The 20,393-nt window shown below is 35.9% G+C and overlaps 1 protein-coding gene across 1 annotated transcript in view; it reads left to right on the plus strand.

The window, feature by feature from the left end:
* nrxn3 (neurexin 3) overlaps nt 1-20,116 on the plus strand; it is a 121,363-nt gene extending 101,247 nt beyond the window's left edge. Inside the window, 8 exon segments of the mRNA XM_023352245.1 lie at nt 1,590-1,771; nt 2,316-2,487; nt 3,055-3,144; nt 4,226-4,530; nt 5,626-5,716; nt 17,481-17,728; nt 17,731-17,920; nt 17,923-20,116. Coding sequence (XP_023208013.1) covers nt 1,590-1,771; nt 2,316-2,487; nt 3,055-3,144; nt 4,226-4,530; nt 5,626-5,716; nt 17,481-17,728; nt 17,731-17,920; nt 17,923-18,380 — 1,736 coding nt within the window. The 3' untranslated portion in view covers nt 18,381-20,116.
* Nucleotides 20,117-20,393: the final 277 nt, after the last annotated feature.

Below are 20,393 nucleotides of genomic sequence, written 5' to 3' on the forward strand. Positions count from 1 at the left end.
TTTCTTTTTTTTGTGAGTAGAATTGCACAGAAAGGCAATAACCATGGTAACAGTACCTTGGTTTAACTGCAATTTTTAAATAACTATTATAACTATTATGACAGAGGAGCCTTTGTGTCTTTCTATTTAAAATGAGCTAAAATGCTTTAACTAGCTATTTTTAGGAAACAAACTTTAATCTTTTGTGATAAAAAGATAAAGAACATGAATATTGTCCATATTGGCCTCTGTTTATTACTGTATAGTACAAAGCCATTGCACGAACACTAGCATCCATAACACAGTGCAGTTCATACAAAATACTGCTTTGACTATTTACTGCCATCAAGTGAAAGTAGCATGATATATAAATATTTGTTTTGCAGGGGGGGGAAAAAATCAGCACTCCTTCCCATTCCAGCTGTCCTCTTCCTAAATTCTCATAAAAAAGTCTGGAACCTTCTTCCCATGATTTAAGTATTGAGTTTGAAAACTGCAGTTTTACGCAAGTCCCTTGAATAGTTTATAAAGATTTCCTCAGAACCTTATCATTACTCTATAGTCTTCTTTGATGTGCAAACACATGCATTAGTTCTTGCAGGAAACTGCACCCACTTTCATTACTTTTGTTCAGCTTGGTATCTGATGTATTGTATTTGAAATATGAACTCTGACCATGACTCTAAAACAACCGACTCCCAGTAAATATTTCATTGTTCAGTGACTCCCCACGGATAAAGATAAACAGATCTTTACATCTCCCTTTTAGGTCAGAAGTGGAATAAACAAGTGAGGGATTATTTGGAAACACACTTGAAGTTTCCTCCTATATTCTGTATTAGCATATTCTTTTAGGGGGTGAATAAAAGTTTTTTTTAATTCAGGCGTAGAGAAAACTGCAGTGTTATCAGGTGACTAATTTACACAGACTAAAGCAGCTTGTGGAGAGAAGGGGTGAGGGGATTCTGGCTCAGGCAACAAAGTGCTTTTGTGACAAGCATTATCAACCAGAGCCAAGAATTGCCTCCTCTGCCTGTGCCTGCTCATTAGCATTAGCTAGCCTCTGTGTTTGTTCACACATGTGTCAGATTGTGTATTTTTGTTTGCTCAATAGGTGCAGAAAATTAGCGTTCTCACAACACACCCCAGTGCAATTATTTGAATACAGATGCACTCATTCTCCAACCCTAAGTGGTCCAAATAGTTTATTGAAACTTCCATGTACTGTACATTCACATTCAATTAAGTTTCTCCAAAGGGGCACTCTTTAATAATTTCATGAACATATGAGTGGACAAAACACATAGGCACTTGGCGTATTTTATTAGGATAAAAAAAGGTAAGGATATATCTAAGTTTCTGTTTATTTTGTGCTCATTTGATACAACAGCATCTTGGTGCCTGTTTGGTGCCTGTTGCCATTAACTCCTGCAAGACCTACTGAATCTGACATGTTTGATTTCAGTTTAAGTTTTTTTGGCAAAATAAGTGGTGTGTTTAAATCAAATATTCAGTGGTGTGATATGGTTTTAGTTATACTGGCAAGTTTGCTACTTATTCTGTTATTGCTGATGGTTTTTCAATTCTAATTCATTTTCTGTTCCCCTAAGCTGGAACCATGTACATCTTTGGCAAAGGGGGAGGCCTCATTACATTCAACTGGCCAGCTAATGAGAGACCGAGCACCAGAACCGACAGGCTGACTGTTGGTTTCAGTACATCCCTGAAAGATGGCATATTGGTCAGAATTGATAGCGCTCCTGGTCTGGGGGACTATCTTATGCTGCATATAGTGAGTAATCATAAACATCCATCCATTCTTGCTTTCTGCGTATTTCTGGTATATTAATTCAGACCTTTATTGAAACTGTCCATTGAAAAATGTCATTTTATCTACATTCTCATGCAAATTGCAACAGGAGTCATATGTTTATTTATTTTCTTAATTTTGACAAGAATATCTTTGGTATGTGTCTTGTTGATGACGTCATGTTTCCAAATATAAATATTGAATTTAAGCTTTCTAGTGAGTCCTGATAAAAAACAATGATTCTTCAAGTTAAAAATGATCTGTTTCAGAAACATTTTACTTCATGAAGTACTTAAACATAATGATTTTTTTTTATCAGTAAATGTTTACTCTTTCATCATCTTCAACTCAAGCCCAATTCATGATTCATCAACTCTCTTTCTTTCATAAATTATATGCAAATCATCCTTGAAGTAATGAAGTAATGATCCTTCAAATTTCAGTAATAATTCCCAACCAAACAGAACATTAATAAAGAGAACTCCCAACATCTCAGTACCTTAACAATAGTATTTCCTTACTTCAGGAACAAGGGAAGATTGGCGTTACCTTCAACATTGGGACTGAGGATATCACTGTTCAAGAAAGCAGCACCCCAGTGAATGATTTAAAGTATCATGTGGTTCGTTTTACCAGGAATGGTGGGAATGCTACGCTGCAGGTGGATAACTGGTCAATCAATGAACACTTCCCTACAGGTACAGCAATAATGGTTAATTCTCACCTGCATAACAGACGACTTCAAGAGCTCTAATGAGGCAGTGGAGTCACATTGTTGTGCCACACCTTGAAGAAGTCACTGAACAGCATCTGCCTCAAAAATTAGTGTAATTAAAGTTTTGGCTCAATGCATGTTCTTGTTCAAAAAAGAAACTTTGAATTTTAATAATGGCATCCAAGGTCTCTGTTGCTTTTTATATCTTCTTTCCCTTTCCATCAATCTGGTTCATAATTCCTTTTGGTCAAATACACCAGGTTCCATTTCTCCATATGTGATCAGCTCTCAGGAGCCTTAGTTTTGCTTTAGCTAGTGGACACACGAATGTCTTAGAATATATAAACAGATTGCATGGTTATTGAAGAACTTACTAACATAGTCTCTAGCTAACATATAAGAATTGTTTTACTGTTTTTATGCAGAAAAGGTCAAATCTAAAACAAATCTTCCAGCTAAAATTATTTTAACCTGATGTAAAGTGTTCTTGAGTTTTTCACAATGCTGATATCAATAAATGTTTTTATAAATGTCTTTTTAAACTTCAAAGGGAACAGCGACATTGAACGCTATCAAACGGCCAATAAGAAAATTCCTTTCAAATATGTCAGACCGGTAGAAGAATGGCTACAAGAGAAAGGTAATTTAAAATAAAAACGTTCTGTTTGTCTCTACATTCCTGATGTTTAGTTGCATAAAATAGTGATATTAAAAACATGTCTTTGTTTCATCACTTTATATATTGTGTGTTTAGAATGCTTTAAAGCTATTCTGTCGAAGATTTTGAAGTAGTTCCAATTGTTCTTATGTACCAAAATAAATGTTGCTATTTATATTTAGTATAAATTTGTATTTGTATAATAAATCATAGCATAGACTGAAAATTAGAACTGAACAAGTATGAAATAGCCAAATAAATATTAACAAATGAAGCAATAAATGTGAAATAAAGCATCATCAGCCTTAATTAAAAGACAAGATGCACATATGTTTTTATTCTTCATAAGTCAGTGCATGGTGATATGTTATTGATCATAAGTGAATGCATGGTGACATGTTAGTAGAAATGAAACTTGACTTTAGCTAGCCTGTTTGTACCTCTATTAGTTACACAAATATGTTCATTTATGTTATAATCTGAATGATATAACTTTGAAATAATAAGTTATAACAATATAAGAATGTAAGTAAGTAATATATTGAAATATATTACTTCAAAATATGGTGAAGTAATATATTTTTATTGATAAAAAAAGTTATATTTTTGGAGAAAAGGTAATTCATGAAAGCTTTAAACTAACATGCAAATGTATATTTAGAGCCAATACAACATGTATACCTAACAACTGTACCCCAGCCTTCAACTAGGTTATGACACACCTAACTGAAAGAAATATAATTAACTTGATTTTCTAGCTTGATTTTCAGATACAGAAAATGAGATACATTAATGACCTTTAGAACCTGGCCTGCTGAGTCGTTCATCATACAATCTTTTATTCTGCCTTTCTTTTCTACAGCACTTTAAGAGTGATATGGCTTACTGGTGGAATATAGCATTGATTTGGTCACAAGTTCATACATTTTTATTGCATTAAGGGCTGACAACACAGCATCTATTATTATCCCATAAACTATAAATTTTAACTACTATTGCTTACTTATGATTATTAAAACGTTCTTGCTGATGATTGTTTCTTGCTGTGGATGTCATTTTTTAGGACGACAGCTTACAATTTTCAATACTCAAGCAACAATCACAGTTGGAGGTAGCGACAGAGGCCGACCTTTTCAGGGTCAGCTGGCGGGTCTGTATTACAACGGCCTGAAAGTATTGAAAATGGCAGCTGAAGCCAATGTCAACATCAAGATTAATGGCAGTGTGAGGCTGGTGGGGAATGGATCCAGTGTGGCAGGTTCAGCCAGAACCACAACCATGACTCCAGAGTTATCCAGCAACGTTTTAGAGTCGACCACCACAACCACTACAACAACCACACGGAAACACAGATCCTCCACGGTACAGGTGGGACGGTCAACAAAACTGTGCCAATGTCTTTTTTTTTTACTTTCTTTCAAAGTGGTCTCTTAGTTCTCAAGGCTTTGTAAAAGAGTCTTAGTTTTTAAATACAGTATCCTTGAATGCCTTTTCATTCATTTTTAGTCCAGTTATGTAAGTAATAGTTTTCAGAGGAACTTTTTATTTTCTTAGGCCATTTAACTCTGACCTGTAAATTATTGATGCAAATACATCTGTCTGACAAAGCAATTTTAAGTCTAACAAGGTGATTACTAAAGAGCCAGAAAAAGGGCAGTTTTCACATTTTACTGATTTTATTTTGAAAAAAAAGAGGGTTGGGGGGAGTAAGTAAATAAATAAACAGCATCAGTTTAAAACACATATTTAATGAAGAATGTGATGTACAACCAAATGTTGATTAAAAATACAGGGTATTATTTTAGCTTACATTAGTTTGATATAGCTTAGCTTACCTTTGCCAAGCTTATTTTATTTCTGTTAGTATGCTGTGTAGTGCTTAGCTTTTATCTGGTCATTCACTGTGAATTGGTGAGTGTATCTATGTAAACATTAAAAGCTTTTCAAAGTTGTAAAAAGGCATAATTAATTATTTTATATTCCATTGCATAGTTTTTTTGAGACCAATTAGTCGTACATCATATGTATCATTTTATTTATGCTGAACATATGTCAGGATCTATAAACATTTTTTTTTATCTAAAATTTTTCTACATAATAGTTTCTATTTTTCCATTAGTTGTGTGGAGTGAATTTACTTTGTATGACCTAGAGACAATGTCAAAATGACATTAAAACTGCAAACGCAGTATTTGTTTTGTCAAAAAAAACAAACATTTCAGATACCAGATAAGGACTACAAGCAAAAATTATTTCTGCAACAAGCATTGCTTAACCACGTCAAGCAATGCTTATTAAATATTTGATGGTTATTTATTAATGACTAATAAATAGTCACTAAAGTCTGTTATTGACAATGGAGGCAATCAGGAAACCTCCAAACTCCTCTGTTCACCCTGTTTGTTGTTTTCTGTGCTTTCTCCTCACTCTGGATGCGCTTTGTGGTATGGTCTGATGAAGAAGCACGGGGCAGAGGAAATCGTGTCCTCTGCAGAGTGTTCAAGCGATGATGAAGACTTGGAGGAGTGCGAAACAATCCATCCAGGTGGGCTAGGTTAGTTTGCATTTGCTTGCTTTCTTTGTGCACACTCATCTGCAGCAGAGGATCATATGATCCTCAAAGCATCTCCCCCCATGGTTATACAAAGTGTAACTTAAGCTCTTACCAGCTTTAGTTGCAAAACATCCAGTGTAGTAACAGGAATTTGTTCCAGGTAAAACTGGAATGTTCAAAAAGAAATCTGAAAAGAAAATTAGTGTGATGCTAGCTGACGTTAGATCTAATAAAATGAGCTACACTTGCACATGGGGTCTTTTAAAGTGGTAAACATGGTTTCCAGAATACATACAAATGTTGACAGCTGAGAAGAACAATAGGAGTTAAAACATTTGTGGAATTTACATCATAAATCTGTCAAATTTGTATGGAGGTGAACCATGTTCTCTGCACTGATGCTGCTAAATGTGTTTCATCATGTTTTAGATCATCGCTCCTGCAGTTCACAGCTCTTCTGATTTTCATTTAAAAAAGTGTATTTTAAAATATGTCCATTGATAAATTGAGAAATGTCTCCAGATTTAATTTCAGTCTTTTTTGTTCACATTTGTGTTTGTTTTTTTCACATTTAGAAGCTTGCACTGGTAAATGTGATAGAGAACAGATATCATTGAATTTCTGTGTACAGGTTTTTCTTTCTTTGGGTCATACTTTTGCTCTTAGGTGTACTCATTATTCTGTTTTTTGTATCCAAATAGATTCAAAAATTTTGATAACTTAAGTTAATCAATCAATTTGAAAAAAATTGGGAACCTCCCTGACATTAAAAAGTGTAGTTTTGACCTATTTCAGTGACAATGCCAAGTGATTAAAATGACATTTCTCTATGAAACAAAAGCCTTTACAATGAAACAATTAAGTGTGGACATGTACACTTTTTTGTAGAAAGCATACAACTTACCAGTACTTTGAGTCCCTAATACATGGTACAACTAATATTTTTACATACATTTTTCTGTTTGATAACTTACTTTCCCATAGTTGTCCTGCTACTAATGGGCTATTTTCAGGGAACTTAAAAGATACCTTCCTTGAATTTTGCAGGTAATTTTCTCAGAACTTTCAATTCACTTTCTGGAAATTTTGAATTCCCTGTCAGGAAATGCAAATAAATAACTCGCAGGTCACCGATACCTTGCAGCTTACCTTTGTGAAATTTACATTGTTCATAGAACCTGCCAGTTGGTGTTTTTTTCAAAACTCAAATTCCCTTCCTCAAACTTATGGCAACTTTCCTTGAACTTACAGGTCTCGTTCTCAGAATATATCAGTTTAATTTCCATGAATCACAGATGACTTAACCCTTAAGTTTCCTAAAATCATATGATTATATGCCTGAAATTTGTGTTTTTGGTTTAGAGTTACCTATCTTACAAATATGGCCTGGGAGTTAGAGCACAGTTTATGCTTTCTGCAATAAGTGAACAATTCTTGTGGAAAATTATCTGTAGTTGAACCACTGTTTCATACTTTTATGTTTAGTTCTAAATTTAAAACTCTACCAAACATTTAAAGTTGGCATAAAATGGATCTTCTAGATTTATATGGCTAAGTAAATATTTGACAAATCCAAAAAATATTTGGTTTAATAGATTGCCAGATACACTGCCACAATGAATTTAAATCAAGTGATATGTCAGTTAACTTCACCAAAGGTCAAAGGGTCATTCCCAAATGTTTTCAAACAGACTGTGATCTTGTGGTGTAAAAGGGGATTCAAACGGTGCTGTGAAGCCTGAGATCCATGGGGATTTGTGAAGAAAGACAAAGACAGGGCCCCAGTCATCCAGTCATGTGTTTACACAGAAATTCACACCATTCTAACCCTAACATCATGTTAGCGTGATTGAAAGCTGCATGCTTTAGTTTTTCTTACTTTGTTTTTCCTTCAGTTGGGAAGTCAATGCTATTTCCTGGTGTTTTGTTGCCAAGATTTCACTCCCGTCTTTCCGCGAACTGTGCCAAAATGCATTCTTTTGGCCTCATCATCTGTGGCATGATGTTTTGGTTGGTTATAACTGTTTCCTCACATCTCTTGGTGTATCGTGTGGCTTTGTGTCTTGCCGTTCAGCTTTCAAAGATAAAATTACATGTTCATTTTCATCTACTATTTATCTGCCCACCCTGAACAGCGAGACATCGGCTCCTTCTTTCACATTTCATATTATTTTGTCTCCCAGTTTCTAGTTTTTTAAACAAAAAAAGACCTTTTGTTATGAAGTCCTTAGATAACCAAATCAGTCTGTTCAGGGTGAATATTTTATTTCACTGCATGGTTTTTCATTGTCACACAACACCGGGCACCTCATCCATTTAACTCAGTTGTTTTATCTGCATTTGTGTTGAAGTTGTGAGCCATTTTTGCAGTCGCAGCGTCATCAAATCGCCTGTTTTATCCCACACTTTTTATTTGTGAGTAGGACTGCCAGTTTTTGTTTAGAGAATTCATCAAGTGATTCTGTTCTCTGTTGTAAACCTTTCTGTCCTTTTGTTGCTTAATTTTATAAGATGGCAATAAAAATGGATCATTCAGTTATTTATGAACTGCACCTTTACACATTTAATAAATTGAGATCTTTGATACATTTTTATCGAACATTATTAGTGATAAAGATACAGCTCGCCTCTCAAACTGTTACTCGGTAATAAAAATCAATCATGTTTCCACAATCTGGCAACACGTTTAGGTCAGAACAGTGCATTTAAAAGAAAGGAAAATACTTATCAATAAATATTTTGTGTAGGATAACATTATCATGTAGGAACATTCAGGTATGAAAGACAACACAACGTTTTAACTCCGGTTTATATAGCATTAATATTTTACAAGAAAATTAATGTTTACAGAAATCAGTTCCCACCTTGTTTCTATTGCCAAACGCTTGAATAGTCTCCAGTGGGATGGCAACCTTCTCCATGATTTATTCAGCAGATAATTACTTGACTAAGTGTGCAGATTGGGGTGTTTTTAGTGAAATGAACTTTCATCCCAATCAATCATTAAATGTCGCAGCTTGGACTGCCACACAAAGTCCAGTATGTCAGGTTAAATCTGGTGATGGCACATACACATTTAAAAAATTGCAGAAGAAGACAGTAGAAAAAATAACTAACTTTGTCCCTTGCTCATGAATACATAATGGTCAGATGTGCCATCTTATGAAATTAACATCAATTTCTTAAAACATGACTTAAAGAGCATAGTGGCATATGTTGAAAGAGAAAGCAGATTTAAAGCTGGTCTCCTTGACATTTTCTGTCAGTAGTTATTTCCATCTATTTTGACATAGGAACAACATAATGTAAAACACTAAATAAAGAATGGTTGCTATTGGTTCAGAATATATTAGTTAACCCCCCCAAATCATGAACCAGAAGAAACTTGGATTGTGTTAAATATTCCACCTCTACTCTACTGGTTCTGCTTTTTTCATCTGTCTTCTCCAGAATGTCCAATATTTTCTGTTATCGAAACACAAATGGAGAATAAGAAGGATTTCAACTTGGAGTTTCAAAATAAAAAAAAGGTCAAAGTTTTATATATATATATATATATATATATATATATATATATATATATATATATATATATATATATATATATATATTTTTTTTTTTTTTTTAAATCAGACCATAGATGTGTCATAGCTTAAATTGCTAGAAGATTTCCAAGCCCTAACGATTTAGTAAGACAAATTTAAATATATTCTCAGAAAGTATACATTAACATTAACCTTAATTAATAGAAAAATGTGTAACACATCTTAATAGATACGAGCGCTGCAAAAGTAACATATATATCCAGTGTAGCCCTCTCTCTACTCTGTAATGTGATGGGCCCCCTCCACCACCTTACAAAAATATTACTAAAAAATGTGTCTTGTATGTTGTGCATCCAAATCATGTATCCTGTACCATGAGCTAACAAAAGGTTAGTGGACAAATACAAACAAGAAAAACACATTCTAAATAGCTTAAAGGTTTCCTACACAATTTTTTCCCCCTTCCTCCTCTCTGAATAATTAGTTTTTTATTTGGTGTAAATTTTATCCAAGTGAGGGAATCTGTGTTCAACTTAAGTCATTTTTTTAATCTTCATATAAGTTGTAGAAACATCTCAAGGATGATCAATGGAAACAGCTCAATTGGTCATCCTTGATCGTTTGTTTCACTGTTAGCTTATGACATAGACTGTGAATACTTAGTTAATGTGATTTATTGATTTTCAAACTTAATGGATATGGAAAAAAACCTCTAATACTTTTTTCCACTTTGTCATAATGGGATATTTGTGTGCATAATTTTGAGGAAAGAGAATAATTTATTACACTGTTAACCAAGGCCTTAACACAACAAAATGTGGAAAAAGTGAAGCATTGCAAATACTTTCCAGATGCACTGTACTCCTAAGTAAAGGCAAAGAGTTCTTACAAACTGGGATGTACAATTACTGTCTCACCAGTTTGAGCAAACATTTTCTGTCTTCTTCATATTTCAGATTAGTTTACTCAGATTTGCTTCATTAAGCAGGAGTCCATTAAAATCCTGAGTTACATCTAAAATGTTTTGGAAATCAGCTTTACCTCTGAATTAAAAAAAAAAAGATTATTTGCTGTTTTATTTTAATATTAGTGTACTAAAAACATATGTTTTGTGTGTTTTGTTCAACTTCTCTTATTACATGTGAACATGTGTCCCAATTGCATACTGCTGTCTGCACAGAAAATAATAAACTTTAACAATCTTATTTCCCAGCAAATCGGTTTGCATAATGAGAACATTTTCACTGTTTCACAGCTCATTGAAAAATAAGAATAGAAACCTCATTAAGTTGCATCAGGATATTGTTTTGTGCCAGTACACAGTGTTACTTTAACTGCATGTTTGTTTTATGGGATTGGGACACAGTGTCCGTCTCCTGTTCTTACATCGGTCAGACCTGCCAGTTTGCTGTGTTGTTTCTTTTATTTTACTTTCCCTAAATGCAACTTACTTTAAGCATGCATCAACATCCTGCAGTTCGACTAAAACAAACCCAAATGACAGTAGTGGTAACCCATTCTCAGCCAGTACCGTCTCCCTCTGATGTACACCCAGACTGCACGGCCGGCTCATGTTTAAGGACTAACATTATAGGGAGCACATGAGAGAGGAGCCCGTCCTCCAGTCGAGTGCCTCTCCCATCCGTGTCTGTTTTTTATTGTGTGCATCTGGTTGTAGTGTGTGCAAAATTTTAAATGGCTTTGTTCCTTCATCTTAACATTTTTCTTCATTTAATATTTGAAACTGGTCATATTTTTTATCCAGTTGATTGCTGGCATTTTGGTTCTGATTATGTTTTTTGGCATATATGTTTTCTTCTTTTTCCTCAGAGAATACCTAAATCGAAGTGTGAAATATTTTTTCCTATATTTTGACTTTTTTGGATTTGGAACTCCTTCAGTAACTAGCTTGTGTGTTTAATTTCCAGATAAACACCAATGCAATAGCGTAAATTTAATAAAATGTATCCCCACTTCAGGATGAGATTTGAGAACACGTAAAAAAAACTCACACAGACTAGGATCTGACGCAGTTCCTGATCTACTTCTCACATAACAATTTTAGACGTTTTACAACCTACTTTGACAAAACAAAATCTTTTAATACACACTCTGACCAAAGCAGTCAAGCACCTATGTACTAACCCTGAAGGAATGGTTCAATTTAGACATAATTTGTTCCACATGTAGTCCATGATAGGGATGGGAATAAATTGATTTACATGGAGCCGTCATGTTGACCCTCAAAGGGCATCAGTGGTGGTACCAAAGCAGTGACAAAGATAAAAAAATATTGTCTAACAGCTAATGAAAACACTAAATGAAGATCAGCAGATACAGAAGATGCCTTCTAGATGCTTTTCAGCAACATTACTAGCACTTGATGGCATTTGATAATTGTTCAATTGTAAGAGTCTGGGAGACTGAATAACACAACTATCCACCATGTCAGCAGTGGTTTTTAAATGCACATACCATCTGTACAATTGTCTTTTGTGAGTGACTGTATCATGTCACTGCTTCAGAGGACCCCAAGACTTATCCCATCATTGTCCTCCAAATTACTACTATGGATGACTTGAACTTTGGGACCCTCAACATGATTTGTAGTGTCTCTCTTGACAAAATTGGATTGGTTATCATTTCTTTATATCTTGGTAGATGAGTAAAATAATTGCAGTCCATCACTAAATATGAAAGTCCTTCTTTTTTTTCTGGTTACTGTTCTCTGCTTTGTCAGACTACAGATGCGAGGATAAACCTGTAATCTACCTGATGCAAATTGTTAAACCACTTCACAGGGTGACTAAGGCTTTTAAAAGTCCAATAGGTCTACCCAGTGTTCAGCCAGGTCACTCTCATTAAGGACTATTTGCAGGTTGAGTTTTCAAAGTTAACATGAAATAAATTTAGTTTCATAGTTCATCACTTAAACAAACTAAACTTAGTTCATACTCCTAGTCTTATTATGACATGAAGAATGTTATAGTCATGGTATCATGAGTCATCTAGCTTATACATTCACTACTCTGAATGTGTAGGCAAGATGAGGAGGTACCAAAGTCTTTATTTGAAGACATTAATGCAAAATACTGACAGTGCTTGTGTCCGAATGGCAGATGCAAATACCATGGAGTTTGGTTTTGTCTGCAGTACAGCACAATGATTTTCTCCTGTCTTGGGTGACCAGAACCTTGACAATGATTCTGGTTTTAGCTTCAGATAAATGTGTTGTGTTTGTTCCTCATGCAATTCACATTGTTATCCCATAAAATCCCATCAAGTGCTAGTAATGCTATCTAATGAGTCTGAGGATTCCTTTCTGTATGGTGACCTTTCTAACCTACTGTTGAATGAATCACTCCATTCCTGATCTCATTCCTGAAGCTCTCTAGTGTCTTTTTTGAGATGTGCTAGCTCCTTGCAAAATGAGTAATTTGCATTCTTATCACTGGTCCACATGTGAATCAAACTAGATCCAAATCAGACCATTTCTCAGGGTGGGTCACTGTTTTTGTCAGGGAGTGTATCTTTACTGTAAGAACAATACAAATTGAATTGCATGGCTAAGAAGTTGCAGTTTAGGGTTTGTAAGACATGTCAGTGTTAGAGTTCTTCTGTTCTTTTCTGTAGATGGGCATGTATATTGCTCATTGTTTGTATATCCCCATCCCTTCCTTACAGCCAAAACCTCTAATGCCGCCCGACCGCTTCGTACTGCCTTTACATGGACATGGCAACTGACTTACACTGTCACCCTCATCATCCTCATCTCCTCTGTAGTATGTTCATAGGTCCAACCCCTTCTTCACCTCCTCCCTTGTCTTTAGAAATATTGAAATATAAAGTCATCCATCCATTCTACACTAAAGAGCAAATTAAGCAAAAATTGTAACATGGATAGATTTTAGGCTCACTGAAGTCTCTTGCTATGAAAAAAATGCAGATTTTTTGTAAAAAAAATATTTACAAGGAAAGAGAAACAAAGGATAAAAAGCAGAAATATGGTGTTTATTTTTCTGTTATGTGGTGTGGATGTATGTGCTGTTGCCTCCCTGTACCGTCATTGTTTTAAGATAGAACCCATTCTAGAGTGGATAAAAATTATCTTTAACGGTACCAAGTGGCTATCCTACATTTTTACACATTTTTTCCTTTGTAAATTCTTTTCCTCTTGCCTAAAAATCATGCGGGCAAATTGTTGATGTAAGTTAATGACACACAATGTGCATGCTCTGATTCTCTTTGTGATGCTTGTTTAAGATGCAGTTTGTAAACTGAACATTTCAAAAGCTTTCTGTTATCATTAACTAAAATCAGATGATGACGCTGGTTGGATAAATCTGTTCTTGAAAACCTGTAGAATCCAGGTTTCTGCAGGTTATGCAAGATATGACCACGTATCTTTGTTGAATATGTGGTCATGTTACAGCTGATAAATATTCAGTCAAGTTTGAGATCCTACAGAAGGCCTTTGTTTAGGCACGTGTTGTATGTCTGTAATTGGATGTGTTTGCAGTTGAAGTGCGTCAAGCAATGTTTTGTATGAAGTGTTAACTTGCATGAATGACTCCAAAAGACATACTAAATCACAGTGGGTACTTTCATGGTAATGAGTTGGTGCTTTGAATGTTCACTCCAGTGATAATAGCACATGACCCAAATATTGTTCTGTGCTATGCAACACTCAGCATTTATATAAAATCAGAAAAAATATTGTAAATTGCCCAGAATATACCAAAAACTATTGGATTTTGTTTAGGGGAAATAAAAATAAAGTAGTCCGTCTATCCATTCGTTTCATCTTATCAAAAGCTGGGTCCTAGCTGTAACAGGCCAAAAGGGAAAACCCAACGATCCCTTTTCCAAGGTCTTCCTAGGCCATCATTTGGCCACTTCGTTAAATACAGCTGTTCAATTTTTTTGCTAATACAAAAAGTGCTAATTACATGACAGATACTCAATGCATAGGACCTATATAAACCTGGAAAGGACAAATTACTGAAACATACTTCAGTCATCAGAATGACTGAAATATGGTGTCGTTGTTGGTGTAAGATGGTTTGAACTGGGTATTTCAGAATCTGCTGACATGCTCGGATTTTCACCCATAAACACACCTGGAAAAAAAATTTTCTGAAAATGAGAAGCAAAAGAACCTGTTCATGTCAGAAGAGAATGAGCAGACCATTTCAAGATGACACAAAGGAAGCGGTAGCTCAAGTAACCGCTTACTACAACCAGAACATGTGAAATACAATCTTTGAACATGCAACATGTCAAAGCCTTAAAAAAGATGGTCTACAGCAGCAGAATATCCCACTCCTGTCAATAAGGCTACAATTTACATAGGTTCGACAAAATGGAGTAACAATCAGTTGGAAAATCTTTGCCTGATACTTTTTTGGCATACTTTGGGTTTTTTATTAGCAGCTGAGCATTGCTTAAATGATCATTTAAAAGTTTAAAATGTTTTTATTAAAGTGGCTATTGGTTGTACAGCTTCTCTGGTGAGTTTAGGGCCTGGCCAGGAGACTCTTTCCATTGGGATAAGCCCACTGCTTCCAATGGTAGGTGTCCAGACAGTATCCTGATCAGATGAAGCACCTCAGCTCTCTCTCTAAACTCTTTGGGATTTGGATAAGTATCCAGAGCTCAAACTGGATGAGGAACCTCTTTGCCTAACTGGTCTGGCTACCCTACAAAGAATGCAAATTTAGAAATTTATATTCTGGAGCTTACTTTTTACAGTATTATCTATCTCTCTTGACAATAGGTGAGGGTTTGAACATTAATGGAGCAGTAAATTCTGAGCTCCGTCTTTCAGTTCAGCTTCATCACCACAACAGACTGTTCCAGTATCTCATTAATCCAGGATAAATGTACATCTACCAATTTGTTTCCTGTTTCCTCCTGCCAAAAGAATCAAAATTACTTGAAGCCAAACTCCAAAGTTTATATGGTCCATTTATATTTATAAGGTAAAATAAACTATCTGGTGTTTGAGCAGTAATTTGTAAATTAAAGGAATGATTATGATTCCACCCTTTTCCATCCTGTTTGTCTCTAAAAAAAGGAGACCGTAACAAAATTCTAATGAATGCCTTTCATTTAAAGTGCTGTTTCGTAAGGGGTGAACATTTAAAAGCTTTGCTTTTAAATGCAAACTAAACAAATGTTGTCTGGTGACAGAGCTGCTTCTGGTAACAGAGTTATTCTACAACAAAATACACTCAAGGCAACATGATGCAGTTGTGGGTCATGTGAAAAACCCTCTTTTACTATTTACATACTCTTCTACCTTGTAGGATGCTTTTGTTGTTAAAACAGGGCCCACCTACAGAGCTCGCTAATTATGCTAGCCAGGTTGTTATGCAAAATGGGCAAATAACTCACTAACAACATCAGTTTACTAGAATTTGATAATGTAATTGCAGAGCAAATGTACAAACAAGGAATGCTGACCTTTTTACTCAGTTGCTACTTTTAAAATAGAAATCTAAATTAGACTCACTCTATAACACTAATGAAGGATTCAGCCCTGCATCTGAGAACTATTTACGAAGGTGTTGCTACATTTGTGTGTTACTCTAAGTAAACAAGGGGCTTAAGATGAACTGGGAGCCACTGAGTAGCAATATTACAATTGGTTTCACAATAATTAAAATCAGTTCTTTGGATCACTTCCTAGCCCTGCAGCATTGGATGGGGTACATGGTCGAAGTCCCCCAGCAGCTTGTTATCAAGATCTGCTGAAGGCTGGTAATTTAACCCATCAATTTAAACCATGTGTCCTAAAACAGGGGAAAAGCTGAAACATGCAAGGCAGTATGTTTCAAGGACCAGTATTGGGGAAAAAGCTGGCTGAGCATTCACTCAGTAAATGTGAACAACAACAACAACAACCCTACAAGTTATACATTTAATACCTGAAATGTACAGTAATTGCATAAAATGGTGTTTAGCTTTTTGCCTTTCGACAGGATTTTAAAAAGAAAGTATCAGCAATTTCTGCAACAACTAAAGCAACACAATATTAAATTATTATCAGAGGACTCGTATGAAAGCAGGAATATGTATACTTTGCCAGAGGAAAGATATCAGCACTGTCTTTAGAGAAATTATTTTCTTTTTCTTTTGCAAATTTGCAGTTCTGTCTGATTGAACTACAATATATTTTTTAATGTCCTTCAGAGAGATGGGAAGCAAGTCTAGATCAGGGGTGCTCAGGTCCAGTCCTCAAGAGCTACCATCCTTCAACTTTTAGATGCATCTTTACTCCAACAGACCTGGATCAAATGGCAGAATTCCCTCACAAGCAGTCATTCAACTCTGAACAGGTCTGGCAATTTGCCATTGATTTGATTCAAGTGTGTTGGAGGAAGGGTGCATCTGAAAGTTGCAGGACAGTAGCTCTCGAGGACTGGACTTGAGCAGCCCGGTCTAGATGTTTGATCACAATGCAAATTCAGGGTTGGAGAAAATTAAACAAAGCAGATTGACACAAAGACCTCAGAGTAAAAGCCAAGGATGCATGTGGAGCCCTAATGCCATGGGTTTGTTCTGAAATCAAACAATCTGGGCAAATTGGTACTATTCAGCTGACCACGAACTACTCTACTACCCAAAAGTCAAATGTGTGGCCATCTGAACTAAAATTGAGTCATACCAGCAATGAGGCAACATTGATAATCAGTGGATTAAACTCTCCACAACATTGTGAGAGGTGGTTCTACAAACTAGAGGATCATTTGGTGGACTAGGTTTTCCTAATAAAGTGCAAGAAAGAATGAAGAAGATGGTCTTTAAAAAAAACTTTTATATTTAAATTTTTATTGTGCTTTTATGTGAGAAAAAATATGACAACACAGCAGCAATTCTGGTCCCATAGAATACTGAAGCTTTGTCATGTATTTAAAATATATGATGAAGATGGTTTCTTAACTTTACCAAAAAAAATTTAAAAATACTAATAATAAAAATTACACACAATTTGCTTTAGATTACTGTTATCATGAAAAACAATATTAAGGAAAACAAATATGCCAGGGTTTAGTGGCTGAAATAAACTGAAATATAATCAAAGTCTAAATTATCCTTCTGGCTCCCATTTTACCTCTTAAGCCTTTTAAGATGTTTTCATATATGGCTTTTGCTGGCTTTGTTTGGTTCATAAATCATAGAGTTTGGTTCTAAAATAAATCTTTTTCCACTTCCAGGAGCTGAATTAGTCATTGAGGATCCATTAGAGCACCCCTTTGTAGCTCCCCGTGCACCCTTCATTCCCACTCCCTCAACCCACCACCCACTCCTCACCATTATTGAGACCACCAAAGAGTCCTTGTCCAAGGCCACTGAGGCGGGGGTACCTTGCTTGTCGGACCGAGGCAGCGATGATTGTGATGATGATGGCTTGGTGATATCGGGGTATGGCTCTGGGAAAGCGTTGAAGTCTTACCTGCCCCCACTGATGATGATGAAGATTTTCACTCGAACTTCTCCTTGTTAAGACCTACATCACACTTTCAAGGTGACTACAAAGCACAGGCGCCCAGGACTTTTATACCAAACAAACCTTCCATCTTCAGATGCAGTAGGACAACCACCATACCAGTAACCGCCAACCAGAGCCGCACCACTAGCACCTCTGCCTCCACCACAGCCCTCCACAATTCTCCGGCAAAACAAAAAAACGCGAGCTAAAACCCCAGTCCCAACCTAGTGTTGCTTCTATTGCCACATCCTGTGAGGTAGACAGCAGCAAGCTGAGGGGCCCATTAATAATTTCCGTCATGTTCCATAATATACCCACAGCACTCCCCACAGAGCCAGGCGTCAGGCGAGTCCCAGGGCCCTCGGAGGTGGTCCGTGAATCTAGCAGCACCACCGGGATGGTCATCGGAATAGTGGCGGCCGCAGCGCTGTGTATCCTTATCCTCCTGTACGCCATGTATAAGTACAGGAACAGGGATGAAGGCTCCTACCAGGTGGACGAGAGCCGGCACTACATAACCAACTCGGCTGTGCAGAGCAATGGCGCTGTCATGAAGGACAAACAGCAGAGCCTGAAAGGCAGCAACAAGAGACAGAAAAACAAGGATAAGGAGTATTATGTGTGACTGAGACTTTGGTCAACCCGACAGAACAAAGAGAGAAGGCACTGAGAGAACTTTTATTACCAGTTTCCCTGTGAGGAGCTTTGACAAATGATGGTATAACATGGGACTTGAATAATTCTATACTGTGCTGAATAGTTGAACTGATATGTACTGTAACATAAAGCACACTTACTATTAAGCAAAAGGCTTAATGGCAAGGTTAAATAGCAACTTTAGAAACCTTACACTTCTATCTGGTCAGAGACATTGTCGGTATACAAATATTTCACAGCATCATTCTCCTAAGTGACTTTTAGAGCTATGTGATCCTTGGCATTAAACAATTTTTGTGAAATTGTTAATTACAAAAGGCTCATTATCTTAAACGTTTCCAGCATGTAAGCAACAAGTAGTGCTTAACGAGAGGGGGTCAGGCACACAAAGGACTCTTGTAATCAAAATATTACAGATTTTTATGGTTTATACATAATATAAGTGTGGTGTCTTACTTATTTTTGCTTAAAGCAAAAGAAAAAAAGATTAAAAGAGAACAGTAAGAAAAGAAAACTATTTTATGTGTATAATATGAATCCAAGTGAGTCAATTGCCAAGGGCAGACCTCATACCATCTGTTTGCTCTGGCATCTAATTCACCACAATTATTCTCATTGTCTGACAGACACAGTGACTCTCTTTGTGGGAAGAATTTGTTGGTTCTCTTGATAAGAAGCGCCTGATTGTAAAATGCATGCCATCCTGATTCCACAGTAAGGTGCAGTACAGTAAAAGTCCAGTAAAGAGTGTTCAGCTTGGATAACACAAAGGCAGTTCTTCATCTAAGATCAGGACTCCCCCCTCTTCTCGAAACCCGTCAAACAGATCTCTTCTTGCTGCACAGTCTGTGGTGGTTTTATCTATCTGCACAAGTGTGTGTTGGTTCATTGCCTATCATTCTCTTTTTCTATGGAGGTGTCAGGATGAACACAGATGCAGTACTACTACACTGTTAACCAATGTGTATACAGAAATAAACCAGATGTTGAAAGTGTGAATTCTATCTGCTGTCACAGTCAACTGTGTCAAAAAAATGAGAAATTTGTTTACATATTTTATTACATGCTATCTGTTGTACTTTGTAGGTAGTAAATTGTACATATACCATGACAGTTGTAATTTTTAGTACCTCTATTGTACAGACTGAAGATATGATTTATCAACAGATTTCATTAAAAAATCTATCTGTTAATTTACTTGGAGAAAGACTTTAACCAGACTGTGGAGAATCATATTGATATTCATGAAGAATAAAAAAATGTATTGTTAGCCTAGAAATCTACACAGAGATGTTTCTAAAGTTGCATGAATATTTAACTACTTGCAGTTGTCCAACAAATACAAGGTGCCCTTTCTTCTCAACCATGGCGTTCTTGTCCTGGGGTACATTGATTTCTGTTTTGCTTTGTTTGTACTTTTTTATAGAGAGAAAGAAAGAGCATACGCTCAAATTCATGGTGAAGACAGTAAAGCTCAAATAAAAGCTATAACGGGGGGTCACTGTTGAAAAGGACATCATTTCTTTGTTGTCATTAGTTGACATCTTGCTTTGGAAAATCTTTACCACTCATTTATGTTTGCATTTTCTGACATTGCTATTAAAGAAGTGGATACTTTTTCTTAGAAATCATATTTTGGGTTACAATTGTTAATTTTTTTTTTCTTTTACATCCATTTGATAACAAATAAACATTTTTTCTGAAGTCATTCTCTTATCAATGGGTAAATACAGTTGAGCATTTAGTGTAGTAATGCTTTTCCCAATTGTAATATCATTTCAACATTTCCCCCTCATCTGTGGTCCCACCTCTATGTTTCTGACGCCAAAGGAGGGCAAAGACAAAACGCAAAGCCTTTTGAGATTTCAGGCTAATCTGCTCTTGCTTATACATCAAAGTGTTTTCTCTGACAGAAATCGTGTGTGACCACCACACTTGAAGCATAAACAATGGAAAAAATGGCATTGTGTTTGTAGTACTA

The sequence above is a fragment of the Xiphophorus maculatus genome, chromosome 19 (assembly GCF_002775205.1).
Source record: "Xiphophorus maculatus strain JP 163 A chromosome 19, X_maculatus-5.0-male, whole genome shotgun sequence".
In the NCBI taxonomy this organism is placed as follows: domain Eukaryota; kingdom Metazoa; phylum Chordata; class Actinopteri; order Cyprinodontiformes; family Poeciliidae; genus Xiphophorus; species Xiphophorus maculatus.